Source organism: Pezoporus wallicus, unplaced genomic scaffold (assembly GCF_028554395.1).
Source record: "Pezoporus wallicus isolate ANWC-B61680 ecotype Strahan unplaced genomic scaffold, APGP_CSIRO_Pwel_v1 contig_1583, whole genome shotgun sequence".
Taxonomy (NCBI): Eukaryota; Metazoa; Chordata; class Aves; order Psittaciformes; family Psittacidae; genus Pezoporus; species Pezoporus wallicus.
In genome coordinates this window covers 2898716-2923749 of record NW_026637266.1, presented here as the reverse complement: position 1 = coordinate 2923749, position 25034 = coordinate 2898716, and the positions used below count along the sequence as shown (strand labels likewise).

Below are 25034 nucleotides of genomic sequence, written 5' to 3'. Positions count from 1 at the left end.
ATGAAACACAACTTCAACACAACAGGATGACGACACATTACATAAAGCCTATAAAACTTAAGGCACACGTTATTAAAGCCGCACTCCCTCACCTCCCTAGCTGTACCTTCAAACGGGACCAGCCCGGACAGCACCACATACCCGCAGGCACGGCGCTGCTCCCCTCCGCTCCCCTTCGCTCCCCTCAGAGGGACACCTTACTCCCGGAGGCGCCATAACGGCTCCCAGTCCCACCCTGCCCCGGCCCGGCCCCACTGCCTACCAGGCTCTGCTGCAACCGTCACCACCCCCTTCCGGCTGTGACGCTCCCCACGCAGCGCCCGCCGGAAATGCGGCCCGAGCTGGGAGGAACCGGCTGTACCTCTGGCGGCGCATGCGCTGCGGGAGCATTGCGGTGCAGGGCGCCGGCCGCCGTGGGGGGGACGGTTGGTAGTCACAGAGCGATATCCCCTCAGTCGTGGTCGCCGCCATGGTGCTGGAGAGCTTAGCCCGCATCGTCAAGGTACAGCTGCCCGCGTACCTCAAGCGCCTGCCGCTACCCGAGAGCGTCGGCGGCTTTCTCCGCCTCACAGGTAGGTGGGGGGAGCGGCGGGGCCCCGACCTCCTTACCGCTCCTCTGGCCCCGCGGGTGGTGTGGGGAGCACGACGGGGCCGGGTTGGACGGCGCGGTTCATGCCCGGAGCCCGGCGTCTGCTTGAGTTGCCGGCACATGCCCCGGGGCTGTCCCGTGGCGGGCTGCGACTTCCACTTCTGGCTCCGGACATTGCTCGCTTTCTCCCGACCGTGCTGAACCGTTAATCAGTTACAGAAAGGGGGAGCCTAAACGTTAAACTATTCGAGCAGGAAAATTGTCCGTAAGGACGTTTAAGATATCTTAAGAGGTAGATCATAACCGTCAGAGTAAAATGTAGTGGTAAAGTAAAACGTACCAGGCCGCTCGGGCCAAGCTTCTTTGCACTGTACTTAAAATTCCTCTCTGTGCAAGTATCAGCCAGTCTGAAGCTGTGCACGCAAAGAAAATGGGATTCTAGCTGAAGGCCTAAGCCGCTGCCTCTTCATTTGCTTAAAAGGCTACAGAGCTCGTCTGTACGGATAGGAAAACCAAACAAACCTGTTTCTGGGACCTGTTACATACACGATGTTATGGGGGGTTATTTAATATTTTTTATAAGTATATTAAGGGTGAAGGAGTGAAAATACTTACTAATCATAGCCCTGTCACACAGTGAAAGAACTACACATAATCACTACTGTCACACAAGAAAAAACTACTGTGAGGATGATGAGGCACTGGCACAGGTTGCCCAAAGAAGCTGTGGTTGCCATGTCCCTGGCAGGTTGGCCTGTCCCAAGGTCAGGTTGGATGGGGCTTTGAGCAGCCTGTTCTAGTGGAAGGTGTCACTGCCCATGGCACAGGGCTTGGGTCTAGGTGAGCTTTAAGCTCCTTCTGATCCAAACTGTTCTATGATTCTATAAAATACTAGCAAATTCTTTGTGTTCAGTGCATTTCAGTGCTTTGCAAACTGGAGCTGTCTGAGCTCAGGCTCATCTGTGATAATACAGGTAGAACCTCAGGTAGTGTCAAATGACAAAATTAGTTGGGTGATAATAAACAAGAGGAATGTTCTAAAGGAAACTCTCAGGAAACAGAAAAAGTCTTCAAAGTGCAGAATCAACTTTAGTTGTTTATCTTGCAGCAGTAAGATATATGACTTTAATAGTGCTGGAAAGTGATTCAATGTAGAACAGGCACAATTTATTCAAAACCAGGTTTGGGTACTTTTCCAGCATATTCATACTGCTTGTAAACTTAGTGTCTCATTATCTTTCCCACAACAAGAAGACCTGATTGAAATGAACCGTTCTTCTTTCCCTACAACTACTCTCTCATCAGAGCATGCTGTTAATTATATTTACCAAATATAGAAATTGAGCTGCTACAAAGCTGGGAGGAAGGGGATACAGTACGCTACAGAACGATGGAGCTTCTCATATTCCAGCATTTGACAGTTTCCCACTTAAGTCATTGCCCTTTTAACCCCAAGTTGTACTTAAAATTTGTTAAGCTTGAGTTTAATCTCTTCTTGCTTCACTTGTCCAAACATACATTTCTATAACAGGATTATTTGTGCAGCCTCTGTATTTATTCACACTACGTAGTAGTAAATATAGTTTATTCTGTAAATCTCTGGTCAGGACTTTTCTTGTAATACAGTTATCAGTGGGGGAGAGCTGGTTTGTTGTCGTGTTATTTATCCCCTTGACAGATACTGCTTTGAATTTGGAGGGAGGGTAAGAGACAAAACTGAAACCTTAAGTGGAGACCATACATATGAAATGTCAGTCCCAAAAACATTAAACAAAGGCAAAAGAAGGAACCAAGTCAGAAATTGCTTTGAAACCTGGTGGATTTAAGAAGCATACGTGTTAAAAAAAAAAAAAAATAATCCACTGCCACTAGTTTTAAGTGGTTTCTTTGGCTGGTGTTGTGCTAAACACTCTGAAAATTGAAAAGAGATGTCTCTGTGGCTATGTATTTTTAATTATACAACATTTTTACACTTTAATTTTTTTCAGTAGTCAGACTAGGCTAATATCTACTGTCATGCTTATATATTTTCCCCTTAGGGTGGATATGAATGAAAATGGAGGAAAAAACAGCAAAACTGTACAAGGTGCTTAAAGTTATGGCATAGGGTAAGTGCAACATGGCAAGGCTTTTCAAAAAGGAATCACAGGATGCCGTATCCTAGGCACCTAAATTAATAAGTGATTCTCTCTTAGTGCGTAAGTTATTGAAAGTCATTGAAACCTTATTGCTTATTGGAAGAGTCTTGTGTTTACCTGCGGTCAGAGCTGCTGTCAGTCTAAAGTTTGATCTGAAAAAACAGATTGCTTTAGCAAGTGTTGATTCTTCTGTATTATAGTGGTCTGGTTTATCCTGTCCTAAAGTCATAAGCCTTTAAAAGCAGGGGACTCCCAACTCTGGGAGTTACTCTGTAGCAGCAACTTACAGGATCATATCTATTGAATTACCAATGCTGCAGACCATTAGACAGTAGAGAAGACTAGATTAATATTCTTTTTTGTGTTTACTACTACAAATTACAGAGGGGCATATTCTTTGGCAAATGGCATATCAAACATGTCACACATTTTTCTTCTTTTTGGAAAGTGAGAAATAATATTGATTTTAAAACATTTAAAGTGCATCAGTATTTGTCCTTTGGTGGCATCTACTGATGGGACTACTAGGGACCAGCACCATAAAACACTTGCTAGCATAGACCTTGTTTGCAAAGGCAGGCCAGAACCCAAATCTGGAGCAGTGCAGTCCTTTGCTTGTTAGCTCTTTTATTGCTTCTGTAGACCTTCATTAGCTTCCCAGTTGATGCCACTTCAGTTCATGTAGTGCATCAGCTGTAGAAACACCAGACCAAAAGTGCAGGGAGAATCCTTTCATGTAGGATATTGTATAGTGTGCTGACAAAAATCTTGAGACACCTATTGTCTGTTGTAATCTCAAAAAATCAGAATGGAAAATTGCTTGCTTGGAGAAAGGGAGACTGTTAACATCCAGTGCAAAACTCTTGAAGGGGAGAGCAATGAGAGAGGAAGGAAAGAATGTTTGACCTTGGTTTTGAAAGTGGATATCTAAATTGTCACCCTGCTGCTGCTCAGAAGCCTCTTTCAGTTTCTTGTCATAGCTGCTTTACCCTTCCCTTCTCAAGTTCACTGAAATGAACAGTGTTGTCTCATTCTGGTGTTGCTTTTTATCCTAGTACATGTCATTAAAACAGCATAGACATTAACCTTAACCTAGTATGTGGTCATAACTTCAAGGTTTATGTAAGAATCTTGGTGTTACGCCTCTTTCCATAACCATGACAGTCCTGTGTGGGCTGTCTTACATGTGGCCTACATGTTAAGGGGGACTTTAATGTTACAACCTGCTAGGCAAGAAGAGGACAGTTTTTAGATCATCTTTTACTGTACTGAGGGAAAGAAGGGTGAAACCATGATAACAGAATCTGCATAACCCATTTGAATCATGAAATTGTCATTTGCAGAGTGGCTTGCTAACCTACCCATAGTTTTGGCTTTTTATTTGTGTGCTGTTGCTAAAAGGACCTCTCTACCTTCATAAGCTAATAGGCATAGTAAAGTGGTGTGTGGAATCCTCTGTGTTTAGTTTTGTGTGGCAATGAGAACACCCTTGAGAGACCCAAGCAAACAACAGAAAACAGTTATTATTAGTTCTGACGATAATGTAATTGAGTAAGTGAGGAATTTCATCAGCTTTGAGAACATACAATCACAGTTCCAGTCTTCATTTTGACTGGTAGCTAATACTTGTTAAAAGGTTGGCTTGCAGTTGAGCTGTTACTATAAAAAGCTGCTTTTGGGTCTGCATTCTGTGGTCATTTCCACAGGAAGTGAAAGATACCAAATGAGTAGTTGATTAAAGACAAGCAGGGACCGCTTGCTTTGATTTATGTAAGCTGGCTGGCTGGCTGGCTGGTCCCTTTCTGTTCACAATGTGAACTGATAAAGAATCTCCAGAATCACTGTAATTGCTGAATTCTGAGTTATCAGCTGCGAAAATAAAGAGTCTTGTGAATTGCCTTACATCTGCTTCAGAAAGGTATGCATGGCTTCAAAAACACAGAGCGGCTTACAGTTGTAGAAAGATATTATTGCAAATACAAATATTAAATAGTAACCATGATAAATAATATCCTTGTACTTCTTATTCCTGTTTGTTTCTAATTCCCTTTCTAAGAGGTTACAGCTATCATATTCCTGTTTCATTTGGATGAACCCAACTGGTTATGAGCCTCCCATAGACATGACTACTGTTCCGATTTTGATGTCGTATCAGTGAGTTTCAAGCTGTATTGAGATGCCACTTGCTGCTTAGTTGCTGGTCTCTGTTAATGATGCTTAATTGTGATGCGAGACATTTCCTTTTTGTATGTCAGTTTTAGCCCAGTTGTATTCATCACACACTTGGTAAGTGCCCTGCTTCTGGCTATGCTATGCCTGTTAGAGTGTATGTTCTGTCTTTGGAGATCAGAGTAGCTTTTTAGAAACCCACCTCTTTGCCACCAGACAAGGTAGGTACTCAATTTGGAAATTTTTTTTCAGTGACCAAGCGTTTTTCCTCTCTTCTAAAGTAAGTTCCAAGTCAGTCCTTCACGTAAGGTCAGAAAGCGCATTTGGCTTCCTGTTGACATGGTCTTCTGGAACAGTAATGATAGAAGAGACAAACAAGTACTGCTATCCAGGAAACTCAGTACTTTGTGTAACTGAAAAAGTTTAAGCATCTCAGCGTTAATTGTTTAATTATTTAGGGGTTACAGGTTGTTGGAGGAACTGAGGGAAGAGAAGGATTAGTCTCTTGCAGTAACTCTTAGCAAATTTTGTCAATTATTGTGCATAGGGACCACTGTAAGTACAGGTATGGAAAGACTAGTGAAAGTTCTTGCAGTGCCTTTATCATTTATACAGTCGTGGTGCATTGTATTCAATGTATTCTCCAGAAATTTAGAAAAATGCTCTCTCCTTTATTGCACCGTGGTACGTAAATCACACTGGAGTGTTGTCACAACATGTTTTGCTGGAAAAGTGGATCCACCTTCAATATATATAGATCTTAAGTGAGGTGGTGATGAATTACGAAGTCCAGTAAGTCTTCGCACCAGTATGTCTGGAAGATTTATAATGATGTAGCAAGGCAGATAAGCCTGTAGAGGATACTGAATGTCTTACCTGTTCTTAAAAGAAGTTCCTCATCTTGGCAGAAGGCAACTTTCTGTGGCTTGACTTACCTGATCCCAGGACACTTTCTCTGTGTATTGTAGAAATTGGTGGCAGATCCCTGAGCAAACAGAGATCTGAAAATAAAACCTAAAAGACAGGTGAAGGTTTGGTAGTGTTTATTGTGTAATCTCTATAATTACTACCAAAAGTTTAAAAAACAGACCTTGGAACAAATAAAATGAGGAAAGCTTCAAGAAGCTAAAAATCTAAGAAAAACAAAAATATCAAATCCCTCCAATTGAAAATTGAATTATAAAATATGCTGAATATTCTTCATACACAGAATGTTAAGATAGTGACATTTAACATACTTGCTGCGATTATGCCCAGTTTGCTAGTACACTGTGCTGGTTTACCTTGGGTGAGCAGAACCCCTGTAATTTTAGGGCTCATCATTTCAGTATGCCTTTTATTTGTTTTCAATTTATTTGTTTCCATTGAGTCATCTTCTATAGTGTTAAGAGGAAATTCTAGGAGTCAGCTTTTTACCTTGGCTACAGTAAAGCTCAGGTTTTCACCTGGGTCTGTCTTTCTTCAGACTTACCCACAGTCTGGTTTGCCCTCAAGAGCCTTGCTGACTGAGCAGTTCCATTCCCTACCCTAAGCCTCAGTCATTTGAGAGTAGCTGATGCTGCACCATACTGAAGTGGTGTCAAGAGCCAGTCTAAGTTCCACCTGTCTTTAGTTGCAGAATGGCTGCGGTTGTTGCCTTTCCTTGGCGTGCTGGCCTTGCTCGGTTACCTCGCTATTCGCCCGTTCCTCCCCAAGAAGAAACAACAGAAGGACAGCTTGATTAACCTGAAGATCCAGAAGGAAAATCCAAAAGTAGTGAATGAAATAAACATTGAAGATCTGTGCCTCACTAAAGCTTACTGCAGGTGTTGGCGTTCTAAGACGGTAAGACACGTTGTGCTACTGTAGCATTAGAGATTGAAACTTGGATATTTCTATCAGTGCTTCAGTGGTGAATTGGAGTTTTGAGAATGACACAATTCTTATTTTTTTCTCCACTGTAAACCTGTCTACATGCAGAAAGAAACTGTAGAGACTTGCAAGAAACACAGTAGGGTTTTTCTAGAAACGCTTACACGGTGACCGCCTCTGAGTAGATTGAAACCAACCAACCCTTATTTAATGTCTGGAAATACATTGCAAGTAATTGTAAGATAACTGTTTTGCAAAAACAATGCATAGAAAGTTGTTCATAGTAGAATGAAAGTAAGGCTGGACGTGTGTTGGTGAGGGAGAGCATAACCCCATCTGGTCCAGAGACATCGGTAGGTGACTAGTTGGGGTAGTCCATATCCCCCAAATCAACTAGAATGTACATGAACATTTTTCATCTAGCCTCAACTTCATTTCAATGTGCTGACTGCACCCTGGTTTTGCCCTCTCTGGACTGAATACTTTCTTGTTTTAACAAACAAATCTGCCCTGGACCTAAGAAACCTTCTCAAGTATTCTTGCTTCAGACTAATCACTACTGAAGTAAACTTCAGCAGTTACTTCAGCTTTCCTTAAACCAGTATCTTCTGGTTGCAAATGATTAAATCTATAAAGAGCACTTTTACTAGTTCCACAATAAACCTTAAGCCATTTGTGACTGTGATGGCTGCTTTGCTTGCTGTCTTTTCATGCAAAAAGGCTTTGTCCCTAACTTTGTGTCTATGAACAGCTATTTTAGGACCCCACAAACTTAGTTACCTGTTAGCAGTGTAATGTGTCCTCTGTCTTAGGAGATAGGGAATTTGATATTGAAACAGGATGTAGTAGTAGGAACTAGTGACATTGTCAAAGTGCTCTTGGCATAGGAAGAAATATAAAAATCCCTATGCAATTTTTGTAGAGTTATGCTAATTCCTCATTTCTGTTTTCTTCCAGTTCCCTGTCTGTGATGGCTCCCACAACAAGCACAATGAATTAACAGGAGATAATATAGGTCCACTAATACTCAAGAAGAAAGAAGTATAGCAGATGCTTAATCTACTAGATAATGACTAATTAAAAAGTATTTTTATACTGTTGTAGTTGCAAGGGACAGCATTTTATTATGTGATTGGTATGATTTAGTCTAATTGCTGTAGATTTCTTTTTGGAATAAACTGTATTTAGACAGTGCTAAGTCTGTCACTGGTTTGATACTTTATTCTGAGAAGAATTATGTCTGCTTTGTAAAACTGTAAAGTAACTATTCCTGTAAATAAAATTACTTCCTACAATTAAGCCTTTTTTTGTATGAATATGTAATTCTAAAACTGTTGCTATTTCCAAGTACTGTTGATTCTGTTCTGCTGTTTTATTGTTTTATTCTGCTTTACAGGAACAGATTTAAGTGCACTTACATTTGAGAGGCAAAAAGATACTAAATTCCTCCTTTGTGAATAGACGCTCACGCAGGTAGCATAGCGCTGTTCACTTAGGCTAGGTTGAAGGTCTGGTCTGGGCAATGCTGAAGTGGGCAATTTGTTAATCTCATGCAAAGCAGCCTACCTCAGGCAAACACGTACCCTCACCCCTAGCTGGTAAGTCTCATACAGCCTACCAGGTGGAGTGCTGCAGTTCCAGACCGCATAAATTGAACTATTCAGCAGGTCAGCCACTAATGTTATCTGTTTATATTGGGCACCTGAGTTGATCGTTCATGAGTTAGTGTAAGGATACCCAGATTTGCTTCTTGCAAGTTCACTTGCACTGTAGCTGCTACTTTTTATAGCAGAGAATTTCATGGGAGGAATTTGTTAAATGACCAGAATGCAGAGCTGAGCTGTATTCTTGTTACCTATTCAGAAAGATTATTTGGGCAAGTCAGAACCTTTGCTGTGGTATGGCTTAATTTCAGATGCAGGTAAATAATTGCTGGTTATCTACCTGCTAGATTAATTCTTCTAAAGTGCTTTATTTGCTGGTGAAAGACTGAATCCATCAGTTTAAAAATAAAAAATTGCCCCATGCTACAATTTTAGTCAGTTGTAGTAAGGCACATTTCAACTGTTCCTTAACAGTGTGTAATTTGACCTATTGTTAGGCCGGTGGGAAGCCCCAGAGTGTCGTGCCATTGCCAAAGCTGGTCACCACAGAGCTGAAACAAGTAAGTCCGGAAGCAGTTCTCACATAATGGCTCACACAGCAGCAGTAGAACTAAGGTAAATCATTCCTCCTGCATTTGTAATAATTGTAGTTCTAGGTAGAAGAAGTTTGCAGCAAGGGATGGCAGATCAGGATGTGATTGTATGTTAAGTGCCTGCTTTTGCAAAGCATGTAATAGAACCACAGTAAAATCTTCAAATGCTTGGTGATCTTGCCTGTAATGGACAAGCAAACCATAAACTTTTTATTAGGATATAACATTTATAAGAGAGGAAAATTTATAATGTTGCAAGTGTCCTACAGTTGGTCTTCATTTAAAAATTTAGTATACTGAATACCAAGTCCCAGTTCTTGGGTTTGGAGAAGAAATTACTGTGAAATGCAAAGTCCTGGGTTTAGATGTTTTGGTCTTGTTTTTTCTCCAGCCTTTAAAATCCACAGCCTGTTGTAACAGGCTGTTCCATACAAGTTTGTATGTGCTTCCAGCTTTTATCAGGATACTTTTGCATTCAAATAGTTTGATTTCTTCCAAAGTCTGGGAATTAAACTACATACATCAGTCCTGTTCTCACTTCTGTTGCTCTACTCAGACAAACCCTGTTAAGAGTAAGCAATACGGCAAAATTGGTTTTGTTTCTCCCACAAAGGTCCTGTAAAAGGTGAAAGACAGTGTAACGTTTAACCTCTTGACTCCATCTCTAGCATGGTTTGATAATGTACTTAACTTCTCCTTGCTTGCTGTTAGATAAGATTGCTGCTAAACTATCTACAGCTGCGGCTATGGAACAAGCGGGGTTATTTAGTTTTGCTTATGCCTGGAGGGGAATGGAACACATTTGTAGTGTTGCAATAGCAGCATTCAGTCACGGTTCCTTCATAGGAAGGACATTTTAGTAATTTCTCCAAGATAATGAAGTGAAGGTCACAAGTAAGATAAATGATCATTTCCTCACATTCCAGAATCTGTCAAGGTACTAATGGCACTTATGGCTGCAGAATTTTCTGTAGAAAATTTCAAAAGAATTTACTATTAGTTTCAAATTATCTGCCTAAAGTCTACAGGAAGAGATAGCTAAGAACTGACGTGGGTGCAGAGCCCTGTATCTCACCAGTGCTTGAGAGAGTTTAACCAATTACCAGCTGGGATGTGCTTGGTCATGTCTTGCCACTGGATGACTTTTCTAATCTGATTTGAAAGCTCCACACAAAGGGATAAATTTTCCCTGAATGCTAATTAAGGCCAGCCCTGAGGCAGTAGACCAGTCTTGATGCACAGTCAGAGGAAGCTGAACTTGGCATGTCATGACATGCCCTTTTACAAGAACAGTGATATTTTCATGATGAATTTGAACAGTACTTATACTAGATTACAAATAAAGTTGCATGCCAAATACATTTAGGGAAAGGTGTCTGACTTGTGGCAACTACTAGACAAAGTAAATGTAACTGCAGGGTGGCTGGCACAAAATCCGATCTCCTGCACTCCATTTATTTAAAAGCCAAAATGCAGAAACTATCATTCATTGTTTTGTGGCTGTATTGCACCATAAGTGTTTCACAGTTCAGTTTAGATTTCAGTCTGAATTCCCTAAAACACCAGATTGGCTGAAAAAGAGAAAGTAGGGATGATAATTACATTATCACTGCATCCCCCAGTTTGTGAGACTCTCTGCTTGCAGATAGCCAATTTCTGTTTTGTCCCATATGCTGTGTGGTGTAACTGCCCGTTGCTGGCTGCCAGGAATGCACTGTGCCATCAGACCCTTCTGCTGCAGAGGTTCTTGTGAATCTTCTGGAACTGCACACACCCTGTGCTCAGTGCTCTCCCACATTATGTCAGTGATTATGTCTGCGTGACAGTGGGACTTCTCTGGTTATAGTTTATTGCACATTATGCTCTAATTTTATTGCCTGCAAATAAGAGACTGGCATGGCATAAAGATTTTACTGGCTTGAATTCATTCATTATTCATGAATTATTTTGTGGTGTTTTGTTAAAAGGTAAATGGTCTTAAATGTCATGACTTCACCCACACAATGCCTGATAGCAAGTGAAAGTGTATGTCTCAAAGGTAGCTGCTGTTTAAAATCAGCTGAAATTGTCATCACAGTTATTAAAAAAAAACCAACCATCATTTCTTTTTGTGACAAGATGCAGGTGTTTTATTCCTTTCTGGAAGGTAAGGAGGGGAGCAATACAAAGCATTAATGCTTTTCATTTTAGATCTGCAGGTCTGGGTAATAGCTTCAACCCGATTCTTTCTGAAGATTTAATAAAAGCTGGGGAAAAGGAATCTTGTGAGAAACATCCACACACGATGGCAAGGCAATGAAAACTGATTCAGTTTTGTTTAGATTAGAGGTGATCATGGGGCTTTTCATTGGTATAGCTATTCAAGCACTCGGAATGGTGGGAGTGAGCTAATGAATAAACTGAGAGTGCGGTTTGGTGAAGGAAGCACAATAAATCCAGTTTATGAGATGCTGTTGTGATGGTGAGCAAGTATTAGAGGCTATCATCTGTTTGTCAGAGGTTTGCCTGCATGCTAAAGGTGTGTTTAAATTTAAAAGGGCTGTAATCCCTACATGTCACACTCCTGCTATTGAACAGACTCCAGATTTGGCATAGTGATCCCTCTCTGCAGGAAGAGTCTACTTTTTATAAAGCTTTATGGAAAAGTGAACTATATAAAGCTTTTATTCCTATAAGTTCTACTCAAAATTATTTTATACACAGTCACTGATGAACTGAACACCATCTTCCCTCATCAGTTCGGTTTACAGACATGATTTCAAATAAAATAAACTCCTATTTAAACTACCCCTATTTAAGAAACAGGGCGCCTCTGTTAGCCATGCAAAGTAGGCAGAACAGGCACAGAAGTCAGTGGCTGATAAAATAACCACCCAGCACAGCACCCTAACCATTCATCAATGTGTAGTTTGAAAGCATCTTCCTTTCTGGTCAGGGGGACAAACATGAACTGAACTGAAGATTGTACATTCCCCAAGGAATCAGAGAGAACAGCAGCATACATGGTGAAAAAATGTCAAAGTTCTTGACAACTGTTTGGGGAGAACTTATCAAAGAATTTCCTTGTTTTATCACTGTGCTGGAATTTCACAGTGATAAAATATTTCTCAGGAAGCTTCCTTTTTGGCTTGGAAGAGGAAGCATATACCAAGGCATACTTATTGATGTGCAATTAATCTGTATACAGAGGCATACACGAACACTCTGTAAATAATACAGTTTTAGGTAGTTTTCTTTTAAAAGTTTGACATTTTTGTGTTGCATATTAAAATTGTAAAAGCTAAAACAGAATTGGTTAATTCTTTCTTACTAATGCCAAAATGATCTAGACACATCAAATATATTCTGCACAGTAGCCTGTAAAATGAGTTCAGTTCAGTTCTGGCTGTAGTGCAGATATATGCACTGAGGCACCTTGAATACAGGCACAATGTAGCATTCTTGCTAAAAAACCCATAGGGTTGGAACTAGATGGTCTTTGAGGTCCATTTGAACACAAACTGTTCTATGAAAACCTGCAGTTTCTGAGTGATGCTGTGCTGATTCCATGCCTGAGAGTGGAGGTGGGAACGACCTACTTGGAGCTAGTTACTTGTACAAAACAGCAGAGTGAGAAAGGTCTGCTGGTACCTGTCAATACAAAACCCTAACCAATACCACAGCTAGAGCATGAGCAGGATTTCAGTCAACTGAGGAGGTTTACTTCTGGCTTTAGAACAGCCAAGGAGAAATTATTCTGAGAATGGGAGTATCAGATGTGTACTGTATTGCAGCTGACTCTGCAGGATACATCTATATTAAATACACTGAAGAATACCATATTTGAGCTTTCTGCTCCCCCTGGTGAAATGTTTTGGCAAGATACTTAACACAATTGTCAGTCATTACTATGATCCACAGCCTCACAGAGAAACTTGTTTTTTCTGAAAGACCCATAGTATCTGGGGGTATGTACTGAGGGTGCTAGCACTGTGGTGTTAATGCAGCTTCCTCATGACACCTGCCTTCACACAGCAGCCTTTCTGAAGGTAGGTGAGAATGAAGCTCCTTTCACTTTGAACAATCCCCTCTCAACACTGTATTTTTAAGGTCATTCATTTAAAGTGTATCAGTTTTCTGCATCAGTCAGAGTCAAAAATACCTTGGGAAGTCTTAGAGGCCTCCACTCTCCACAATCAATTCAGCAAACCACCCCTTGGAAAAGTGAGCACCTCTGGCTATATTTGTAGCAAATACCTGGTTTTCTTTGCTGTAATTGTCCAAAAGCAGACGTGAGAGGGGCTGGATCATGGCATTTTCTCAGCCAGATGAGTATTCATTTAGGACAAAGCAATAGGAGATCCCAGCTGACCTAGGAATCTTGATTTGAGGTCTGCTGCTATCACTGAGTTGCTCAACAGGAACTGAGGAAGAAAGTGACAACTCATTGCCACCTTGGCCTTGCCCTGTCAGCTAACCCCACCTAAGAACTCTTACCTCTGTCCTGCAGTGGCCAGTACCAGAACACAGCCACTCTCAGTGGCTGAAGAACTGGCTTTCCCTCCCTTGACATCATGTTGCGTGAAGGCTGAGGAACGCAGGTGAAGAAGCAGCCATCTCAATCCCGTACAACGCTCTCCCAGTCCTTACAGCCTCCCCACAATCCTCATGCCATTTTCAAGCTCAGTCCTGTTTTCTACTAGCACCAGCAACACCTCCATTACAACAGCCCATGAAGGACCTAGCTCTCTTTCAGCACGTTAAGTACCACTTCCTGTTTCTTGCTATGACCAGAGCTGACAGTCCTTTCAAGGCACAAAGGAGTACATGAGCTGAAGAAGAACAGCAATATGAGAAGGCACGTTCTGGAACCTGAATGAGGAAGGAGAGAGAATCACCAACCCATGGCAGGATTCATTCACTGTATGCCAGCAGTCTCTCATTCAGAGAGTTGCATTCTTTGAGCAGTTGAACTTGGTATCTCACGGCCTAGTTTCAACCATCAAGAAGTTATTCACATTAATCTCCAATCTCTCCTGTTTATATTCCACCTCGTAACTCCAACTCTGTGCCTGAACAATTCTGATCCTGACCTCACACCCACATATTTCAAGTAACTGTTCACTGCTAATTTCTCAGTGACTCACTGCCTGGCCAGCCCATTCACTGTATGTTCAGCTGTTTTATCTCTTAAGGCACTATCAACACATAAAAATATTTCATAAAACTCTGCCACGGCTGCTTTCAAAATAGCAGACATAACTGATACTTGGTTTGGTTTCCTCCAGAAAGGTTACAGACATCTGTGTTTACTCAACAGAAGCATAAGGGCTGAAGGGCCATATTCCTGTAGATGTCCATCTTACGAAGGCTCACAGGCCTCTGTTTCTTCTCCAACCGCAGCACCTTCCTCATCCTCCTTGCTATTTGTCTGAGCCTTCTGCAAAAGTCTGGGCCCTGCCAAACCAATAACCAGAGCTCCAACTGGAGCAGTGATTAAGATAGCCAAGAAAGCTACTGTCAGTACATCCAATCCATACTTTTCCAGTTGCTCATCCTGATGACTTCTTGCTGTATCCAAGGCAAGAGAGCCTATTGCAGCCTGCAGGAAAGAAAACACTGGTGAAATGGAGCAAGTAGCCTTTAGCACTGAAAGAGGTAAAAAAGGAAACTAATCATCTGTCAATATTTAGCATAAATTTGACATTTGTAGTACACTGAGTCGATTAATTTCTAGACAGTAAATAAAAAAGTAAATGTTATACCTATGAGAACACTTTTTGCTTGGATACACTTTGAATTTTCTATGCTAATGAGTTTATCTGGATGGTTCCCTCCCATGAAGAACATTGTTTAGCTGTCCTCTTACCTACATTTCTGGAAGATTTGTGATTAATGAAATGAGCCAGTGTATTCTTCATTGCAGCTGTTAAAATACCACAGAATGCATCCTGACAACAGTCAGCTAGCAGCAGCTTCTGAAAGTATAGTTTGCAAATTTTGCAATAATCCTTACCTGTTTGGAATATTAATTTTTGTCTGCAGTTAATCATGCTATTTAGGTGACACCTAAATAACTTAACAATCACTGAAATAAAGAAAGAATGCAGCCAGCCTGAGGCTTCTCTATCCATATGGCTGTCAGACTACCCCTTACCACAAACTGAAAACCCATTCTAAGCCTCTTGATGTGACTGTTCCTGCAGACATTTCATGTATAAGAGGGAAGCACTTTTGTTTTGAAAGTTCTTAGAACCTGTATGTAAAGGCACAGTAATGTGCAATAGCTGAGAAATAGTTAAATTTCCTATATGTACAATTTGCTGTCATTTATTAAGAGTACAACCCAGGATGCAAGCAAAAAACTTTCACATAAAAGGCTGTCCATGCACTTTTCAAGCAGTGGTTTAGAATATGAACTGTCCGTATCTACACTCTGCTTTTATTGAGCCTGATCCTCTCCCTATTTATTACTGTGCTAGTTATAAGGAGCTTTGCTAAGGACAACTAATTTAGCCTGGAATGAAAGTGATGTTGAACTGCTTACCTGGACAGTGGCCTTGGGAATCCATGCCAATGAGATAAATATTTTCTCCTTGAAATTAAACCCACCAAAACACACCATCAGGAACGTTGCTATGATTCGCACAAGGAGGGCAATGCCCAATGTAGCAACACAGAGTCCTGCAACAAAGACAAACACTTCTCAGTACTTTTGTGCATAGGTGTCTGAGAGCAATAAGGCTCCTAAAACCATAGCTTTAAAGTGGGGTTGACTTTCATTTTTTTGGTTTTTCTTTTTTTTTGGGGGGGGGGGGGGGGTGTCAGCTGCTTGGCTTTAGATTTCCTTACAGATATTAAAGCTGGATAATTATTGGATGATCTTACCAACAGTTTCAGGCCTAAGAGATGTAACAGATACTTCTGCACCAATTAAACCAAAAAGAAAAGGTTGAAAGATATTCCATGCAACAGCAACAATTTTTTCTACTTCTTTCTGGAATGAAAACAAAAATAACAAATAAATTCACAAAAATACGGCCAAGTAGACATAAGATTTAATTAATCAAAGTGAAAATGTATCATAAAGATTGTCCAGAATTGCTTCTCCTTTGAGCTAATACTAAAAGATTCAAAATCTGTTGTGTACCTTTTGAAGGTCAGAGTGTGTAGTTCTGCCAGTAAATAAATGCTTATTATCTCAAGAAGAGAAATAAAAGTCACTGATATTTGAAGAGTGACAGAGCAGTTTACAGACAAGAGGAGGAAAATAAAAGCACAGATGGTGTCAGTATTTAGGGAGACACTGTAGTTTGAACAGCTTTGCCATGAAGTTTCTGAGCCTTTGGGAACTGCATGCTTAAATGTGTTCTTCCATCTGTGTCTGAGCACAGTCAGACCTCTAAATTTCAGTTAAGACCTAACCCTGCTTGTGCTGCACTCAAGAGGCCTTTTTCCATGTGAGCAGGAGCAAAATTAGACTGAGCAAGTCTGAAATCCCATACCAGTAAAAAGTTGAACTTTCAAGTGTGCCCTGTATAAGGGCAATGCTGTCTTTTCTCCTTGCATCTGAATTTTACGTCTAACAATTTTCCAAAAACTGCTGCCAGGATAAACAGGAGTCTTCCTGTTCTTCAGTCAACAGAATGGTAGAAAATTGTAACACAGAAACTTCTGTAACCTTAGAGAGAGCAGGGTGAAGATGTACAGACTGCTAAACAGTTTTTTTTATTTGCCTCATTTCACCTTGTCATCTCACCCTTCTTTTAAAAATAGAAAAACAAACCCAAAAACTCTTTACAGATGCTGGCATCCTTTCAGTCTTTTTACTCTCCACTTAACTGTTCCACCAATAGGTACTATGTTCCTTGTTCTCCATGGACAGTATTTTCCAAGTGACTTCCACCACGGATGATGGAAGGAGGAGGACGTAGGATGAAGTAGGAGGTGATGAGAAGCTCAGCAGGAAAACCTTCAAATCTCTGACTGTACCTGATAGAAAAGAGCTAAGGTATTTGAAAAGAACATCCTTAAGGCCAGAAAACTTCATTCACTGATCAAAATAATTTAAACTAAGCATTTATAGACTGCAGAAGGTCCTTCTTTCTGAAATGGTTTAAAAGCTTTCCAATAGAGCGCTTTATCAGATCTAATGTCCTTAAGTGGTTAAGTCCCAAGATGAGTTTTTCTGCTTTTAAACTTGGACAACAAGGTAATACTTCCAAATAGAAACCATGGTTTCTTTTTCATTGTTTTAACAAACCTTGAGATCTTACTGAACTCAGGGTCTAGATGGGGATAAGAACATGGGCTCTGCTATATCTGATCCCCTATCTGATCCCCTTTCTCCTTCCCTTCTCCTACTGCATGTCTCAAGGCTACACCTGTAGAGAGAAAGATGCCCTCGTGTAGCTGATATCAAGCAAAAGAGGCAGACATACAGTGAGAGGTAAAGAAATGCAGTGTGGCAGCAAAGGTAAGAGGAAGCAGGCTTAGTAGCTAAGAAAAAGTAACTAAAAAGCAGTCTTTTGTATTTTTTTTATACGGCCTTATACCACCCTTTATTGTGGGTATCCTGCTCTCTTTTCTCTGGAATACACTGGCTGAAATTTGGGAAAGAGGAGAGAAGATGCTTAATTACTGTTTTCCATTTCACCACCCCAAAACTGTGTAACAAAACCTCAGGGTATTCAGGCCATGCACACAACTGTATTTTGGACACCTGTTTGTAAATCTTACCATAACATGACAGTGTAATGTTACAGACGCTCAGAGCTGGGACATAAAGCTTTGGATTCCTAGTCAAGTGCCTTGACAATAAATCTCCTTTAAATGGCTTAAGATGTCTAAGACAAGTCTGTGAGCATTTCTCTGCCAGTATATTAGGCTCTGTATTGATATATATTCACATAACTTTCTGTCATGCTAAATGTTAAATGTTAAAGACTTCCAAAATAAATGTAGAATGCTTTTTTTCTTTAATCCACACCCCTCCTAAGGCTTCATAAATGCATCATTATCACCCCTGACAGAAATTCAAACTCCTGTCAGGCTGTACACACAAAAGGGTTTTGCTATGGTACACTTCTTTATGCAAACATTTACCTTTTCCTCAGACCATCCAACACCTGCAACAAAAGCTAAGACTAATGTGCAGAGCCCTCCTGATCCAGGGAAGCCAAAGTAGATGCTGCCAAAAACAGCAAACATGGACAGCCCAAGTACAAAATATGATCTCTTCCATGCCAGAGACACCTGCAGCCAAGGAAAGAAGCAAACAAAAAAAAAGTAAATTTCTTTTAGAAATGGAGGAAAAAGGTGTCTGCTGATGATTTTGAAGGGAACAATTTGAAAACAGAAATTGTCATTAACCACTATGAAAGAATCAAAGTTTTCAAGTAAGATGTGAACTGCTGGATTGAGAGGGGTTTTTTTTGACATTAATTCTTAAGAAATTTAAAATTTTTAAATGTAATATTTTCTATCCTCTGCCCATCCAAAGTCTCACTGCCAGTAAGCTTTTTTTTTATCACAAGGAATATGATTCTCTGTTCTAACAGCCCTGCTTCAACTCTGTGATAACAGGTTTTTCTACCTGTGTGTTCAAGTACTAGAACGATTTATCCAAGGAGAGGTGAAATCCTTGACACTAGATGGGTCTTGATCCAGTCCTGCAGGAGACATATCTCTTCCACTGTTGCCCATTTCTATTCATCTGTTTAGTTCCTGTATCTTCTTGTGGTATTTGATAAGAAGAAAATTTGGTCCCACTGAGGGCAACAGATGCTTTGCAAATTGAGATTAGGTAGTCCAGAACATATCTACTTTCTTCCACAATTTTCTATTTGCTTAATTGCCCCTTGATGGTAAATTCATCTATCATTTTAGACAGGCTTGATTTTCATTGAAAGTAACACATTGTAATTAGCACTACTTGTATGCCCCATCACTTAACACCTACAATCTGTCTGCTTTACTCATTTTTAATCTTAGGCCTACTGGAAAGAGGCCTACACTTACAAAAGTAAATGTGTCACACATCAGTCTAACTGATGATTATTTTGCTGTCTGAAATGGGTATCAGACGCTTTCTCCTTTATGTGTGGACAATTCCACCACCTTCAATGAGAGCAGGGTAGTGAGCTCAGTTCCAAAATCTCCACTGGGAAGGACTATGAGATCATACATAGTTACTGGTGCAGTAAAGTTACCTGTAACACGCATCCTCACTTGATAGATAGGCTTTGCAACCTGAAAGCTGTTAGCTCTGTACACAGCTTTCTCCAAAACCAGCTTCATGTGAAGCTTGGAAATTACTAAGTTAAGAACATTATCCCTTATCAAAGAGTCTCTATTTCATTAAGAGCTTTTTACTGGTTTTTTACCTGATCGTGGCTTGGGAAGTATCGAATAAACATTCCCAGAATCCCCCCAGCTGCTATGCCAACAGCAACCTCCAGTACCCCACGGAGAACATTGTACAGAGTAGAACCTATTTGGCAAAAGAAAAATGGGTTCAGTAAGCTATACATAGACTTTTCATGCACAAACCACACTGTATACCTACAAGGGTGATTCCAGGGCAGTGTCTGCTTTAAATTACTTGGGGCAAAGGGGTTCAGGATGGAATGTATGGCCCTGAAAGAACTGGATAGTGCATCTTTCTCTCTCTGGAAGTTCATGCCAAGAAAGAAGGTAAACAAAAAGCAACTCCAAGAACACTGCCAAACCCAGGGATATTTGAAAGCATTATGTTGGGAATGCAGGGCAAGACTTGGCAGCTAAGGGAGCAGAGAGGGAAAAATGTTCTCTGAAAATTGTTGTGACCCACAACTCAGAGCAGACGATGTTACATCAAGACTTTCGATCATGAATAATTTCCCTCTCAATATTCAAGTCCATACATGAACTTTATAAGAAGATGTCATTAACTTACAAACCAGTCAGTCATAACAGAGCACATGTTCTTTAAAACATCACTGCTTATTCTGGATTTCACCACACACAGATTAACCAGCATACCAGAAGAGAAAGCTATTCCAAGGCAGGTGTTGAAGCCTGTGATAGCCAGAATGTCATCAATGCTGCCGGCTGCCATTAGCAAAGTTGGGACACCTTTCTCCACCCCATATCCCCCAGCTTGTAAAATCAGCATTGAGGGAACCACCACAGCAGGGGAGACTGCACCTAGAACAAAACTGAAAACACACAGGTTCAGCCTCTCTTAAAAAGAAAGCACTGAACTGAAAAACCTCAGAATGTTCTGACCCCAATTCTTTTAAAGCATAAATAAACAAGTCTTTACATAAGGTATTTTCCTTACAAGCAGGGGTATTTCTACACACATTTGCAATAGGTTCTTTCTTCCTGCCCAACTCAATAGTATTAAAAATAAAGGGCTCTAAGACTTGAGTCTACACTGCAGGCCAATTATGCTCCCTGATATATGTCTTAATTGTCCCATTTAGGAACCTAGTCTAGACATGCTTATGAGTCAGCAGCCCAGTTCCTTCTCATAAAAATCAATGTGTGGCGTAGTAGGAGTTCATCCATCTTGCTCCAGTATATGCATCTGGACCTATTCTACCAGTTTAGATAGAAACAGATGGAAAAGGTTTCCTCTTTAAGGATATTACTCCAGAATATAACATGCCATATCCTTATCCTTGACTTGGGTCAGGAAGACTGTCCTATGTGCATTTCTGTACAAGGAAATTCTGAATTCCAGCATGCAAATTCTCCAAATTATGGTATCATTTTCTGTCCCTAGAAGCCCTCTGTGTTGTGATTGAAGACTCAATGGTCACACCAGCCTTCTTCAAGTGCTCACATCACAAACACAGAAGATTAATGATGCAAGTACTCATCCACAGCCTGGAAATGTGACCTTCAAATTAGCCACAGAGCCAGACATGAATGGTAAGCAAACAATCATGGGGCCTAAGCACAGTTTCCTAACTAACTGGCATTAAACTGAGGTCTCCTTTTGGTGCAGAGAACTAACTGCACTTGGATCATTTAACTGTACCATGAAAACAGACACATTTGTCATACAGGAGAAAAGAGAGTACGTTACCCTAAAATAAATCCCCACTGCCATGGCAAATGCATGAGCAAGTAGGCAAAAACAGCAGCTGTGCATGTTTCTGAGATGCATGGTCCAAAGGAAAGCCGTAAACAGACTGCTTTGAGCTTCTTAAGAGCCTGCAATATACAAACACTTTCAGACATTAGTCTCAGTACCCTTCCTTGTCTTTATAGAGAGGAAATTAATGTACAATCTGACATGGTTCATGAAAAGAATCCTCTCTAAGCTGCAGTACAGGATGTGCCAGCTTTATATGGCCTAAGCCTGAGACAGGCTCAAGTGCAACTGGATTTGGATATAGAATTCCAAGTGTGGCAGTGAAACCCACTGAATCTAGGGCCATCAAGGTTCCTGCATGTCACAGGAAGGAGGGGCAGAAAATTCTATTTGGCTTCTTGTGCAGAGCAAGGTAAATGTGAGAGGCTGGACAGGGATCCAGTTGAAAAGTACACCCTCAACACAGCTGACTTACCCACAGTTACTTGAGGCCGTTTGCTCCACCCACAGCAGAATTTGCTATAATCCCACAAGTTGCACAAGCATCACCCCCAAAAAAAAATTTCCCCCATCAGTAAGTCATGAAAAGTTGTAGAACCACATACACTTGGCACAAGGAGCCAAGCATTTCTTCCAGCTGTCTCTCACTTGATATCCAGAGCATATTAAGTTCCATTTGGCTCAGCAACTTCTATTAAAAAATTTCTCTAAACCAGAGTATTTACATGTAACAGCTGCCTTTAAAAGTTAGTCACAAACATGACTCTGCTAGGACAGGTCCCTAATTTTGACATATGGGGTGGCGGGGGCAAATTCAGTGAGTTACACTTTTTACCAGCATAATTAGGGCTGGGAATTACCAGAGCAACCTACATCTTTGTCTTCACAGCTTCAATTACACCAGGAGCCATTGTAACTGCATCAAAGCATTGCTCCAGAGCTTCGATTGCCACGTGGGAGAAAAATGAGTCAAAAGACGAAGCTCCCTTGGCAAAAAAAAAAAAAAGTTGTCATGGAATATAAAGAAAAGCCATCTCCCAGAACTGGGCATCCAAGCTGTGTGTAACACGATGCTCATACAAGCTTCAATGTCTTAGGAAAAGAGACAATCGTCATCTAGGAAACCAGGTATTTTTCAAGAATGACAACACCCTATTTTTCTAAATACCTGAAGCATTGGCAACTCCCAAGTCTTCCTTGGTTAAGTAAAATCATTTTAGTTGTTCTGAACTAGCTATACTTGACCTAAGTTTTCTATGAACTTTAAATGGTCCCTTTAACTTAAATGGATAGGGACCAATACAGTACAGCTTTATTTCAGCCAGCTGATTTTGCTTAAGCAAAACCTCAGCTTTGTTAATTTACGGGATGTCAGGTTTCATGGTGTGCAGAGGAAGGCTATGTTTTTGTTCACAGGAGCATTATGGAATTCACTGTGAACAAAAAACCCTAACTGTGATGTGAAGCATTGTTTCTGTAGTGCAGCAGGACTCATGGTTGCCAGTAATGTATTTGCATTGAAATGGCAATGATTCAAAAAAAAAAAAAAAAACCAAAGAAATAAGTAAGTCAAAAAAAACCACACAAGTTTGGATGTTTTAGTTGGCTGGGTTTTTTTGATTTGTGCCAACAACAAAACAAAAGCAACATTCCTTTTCAAGGATTGGGGATCCCTTCCATTACTTGCTTTAGTTTGTCAGTATAAACTGACAGGGAGCTTGGCAGGGAGCATAAACTCTTCTGACAAACCAGGGGGTACATGTCCTCGAGATGGTCTGGTCACAAAATTCAGGAAATTTGTTTAAGGCAAGGGGAAAATGGTCATAAAATCAGTTTTCTTCACGTAGTTTTTTGATTGACTGCCTGCTTCACAAACCCAACTGCCAATATTAACACACATATAACTATACGATAAAAACTACGCTTTCCGTTATTTACTGTGAGGGTAGTGAGACACTGTAACAGGTTGCCCAGGGAAGTTGTGGTTCCACCATCCCTGGCAGTGTTCCAGGCCAGGTTGGTTGGGGCTTTGAGCCACCTGGTCCAGTGGAAGGTGTCCCTGCCCATGGCAGGGGGTTGGAATTGGACGGGCTTTAAAGTTCCTTCCAATCCAAACCATGCTATGGGTCTATGAGCTAATTTGCAGATCCTTTAAGACTTAATTGGTTCTCATAAAAATACTGAACTGTTATTAACTTTTTTTTTTTTTGAGGGCTGTTGTATACATTGCTTCACACAAACAGCTGTCGCCATACCTTTGGATCTAGGCCAAGTCCTGCTCGGGTCAAGATAATTGAAAGAGCAATATTTCTCAGTGCTGCCGACCAGTGCAGATTTATCTGGACAATGTCACTAATGAACCATACATTTCGGATCAGGAAACCAGAAAGTAGCATCCCTTAAATGAAAGCAAGTAAGTGCCTGTCAAATTATTTGTTTTTATTGCACAAGAAAAGCTTGCATAGCATTCTAAAAATAGACACCATATTATGTATTGATGAGAGATGAAGAAACAATGTTCTGAATTATTAACCATGTTTTAACAATGGGGACTAAAGCACGGAAAGAGAGAGACACATTTAAAACAAAGAAAGTGGCCTAAGAACACACTAGATCACCAATTAATAAATCCACAGGATGCTGACACATAGCTTTAGTGCGAGTCACCAGAATTCAGCTTTGTTCACCAGGTACAGGTCATTCTTGCCATTAAGCAAAGACCCCTCCGCATCCTTAAAGGTATTTTTCTTCTTAGCTTGTTTTAACATGAAAAGAGGAAGATTGTCTAATACTGTGTATTTACCTCAGAAGTTGGAAGTCATTAAAAATCCTCTTAGGTGTAAGAAATGCAGGTATCAGAGGAACTGTAATGCTGAGTTCATTGGGAAATACAATCTAAAACAGCTAACAGACATTTTAAAAGTCTCTGGCAATATGACTTTTATGCAAAGAGGGGGAAAAATCAGGAACTTGGTCTTATCTTCTACTTCAGCTACTTGTAAGATCCAACTTTTTACAAATATTAGCAAAGCTACCTAATCAGACTTCCTGCAAAGCTACTGGAACTGTGGTTCTGGAAAGACACGGAAAAGCACAGGGAAGTTTGACTTGAAATGTAGATCTGCAGAGATTCTTGTAGAGCCTGATGATTCAAACATACATTTTTGTGTCATAAATTTGTATTAGCCATATAAAGAAACAGGAAACAAAAAAAGATGAAAAGTAAACACTGCTCAGGTTGGTCCCAGCTTGGTGCGAGCCTTGGCTGTGGACTTGATTTGTCCCGGAACTTACTAAATTTTTGGACATTGTTCTTTCTACCACCTCCCAGGAAAAAAAATGGGATAACTAATGTGCCTCATGACAGTTATATCAGGCTAGCATAATGATCACATGCTCTTTGCAATGTTTGCATGAGGTCCAAATCACTGGAGCTACCCTGATCTAGAAATCTACCCAACAAATCAAAAAAAACCACCTCAATGGATATCTTCACTGTTCTGCTCCATGTTGCCTGCTACAGAAACATCTCTGCAATGTGTACCTAAAATATACTAGGTGACTGTTTCAGTAGCAATTTCACTCCATTTCTTCCTGAGACAGAGGCTCACTATAATGTGCTTAAGTGCTCAGCCATCCACATTACACTCACCTGCACCTAGCAGAAGTGGATTAAAGGCACGTAAGAGTACAAGAATTGTACTACCAGTGTGAAAGCGAGTATTCAAAGACATTGTCCATCTTTTCCTCTGACTTACAGATTTCTTCATTTTTCCTCAAAGACTGGGGATCTGAATGATGAACTCTGTCCTAAGCAACTCAACAGACGTGTGCTGTCATGTTTAAGTTTCTGTTGCTCAGGATTACCCGTCTGACAAGCAGTTTCATGCTCAACTCATAATTTTTTGATGCAGATTTAATTTAAAAAAGAAAAAAGCAGAATCCAAACGGTCAGATCTTTTTTTTTGTTTTATCTTTTTTTTCTCTTTGTTTACCAAGAAAGGGCAGAATCCCTGTGTGTTACGT

The 25034-nt window shown here is 40.5% G+C and overlaps 2 protein-coding genes across 3 annotated transcripts in view; one reads left to right on the top strand and one right to left on the bottom strand.

Moving 5' to 3' along the window:
• Nucleotides 1-443: 443 nt before the first annotated feature.
• Nucleotides 444-8046, top strand: CISD2 (CDGSH iron sulfur domain 2). The gene is made up of 3 exons (XM_057404609.1): nucleotides 444-572; nucleotides 6509-6720; nucleotides 7705-8046. The coding sequence occupies exons 1-3, from the start codon at nucleotides 470-472 to the stop codon at nucleotides 7792-7794; spliced, it is 405 nt and encodes a 134-aa protein (XP_057260592.1). The 5' UTR covers nucleotides 444-469; the 3' UTR covers nucleotides 7795-8046.
• A 5824-nt stretch (nucleotides 8047-13870) lies between these two features.
• The window catches only part of SLC9B2 (solute carrier family 9 member B2), a 24344-nt gene continuing 13180 nt past the window's right edge, over nucleotides 13871-25034 (bottom strand). For both annotated transcript variants that reach the window (XM_057404606.1, XM_057404607.1), the window contains 8 exons: nucleotides 23264-23406; nucleotides 21000-21127; nucleotides 19946-20121; nucleotides 19309-19415; nucleotides 18029-18178; nucleotides 15812-15920; nucleotides 15471-15607; nucleotides 13871-14525 (listed from right to left, as the gene is read on the bottom strand). In XM_057404606.1, coding sequence (XP_057260589.1) covers nucleotides 14286-14525; nucleotides 15471-15607; nucleotides 15812-15920; nucleotides 18029-18178; nucleotides 19309-19415; nucleotides 19946-20121; nucleotides 21000-21127; nucleotides 23264-23406 — 1190 coding nt within the window. In that variant the 3' untranslated portion in view covers nucleotides 13871-14285. The remainder of the gene's footprint in view (nucleotides 14526-15470; nucleotides 15608-15811; nucleotides 15921-18028; nucleotides 18179-19308; nucleotides 19416-19945; nucleotides 20122-20999; nucleotides 21128-23263; nucleotides 23407-25034) is intronic.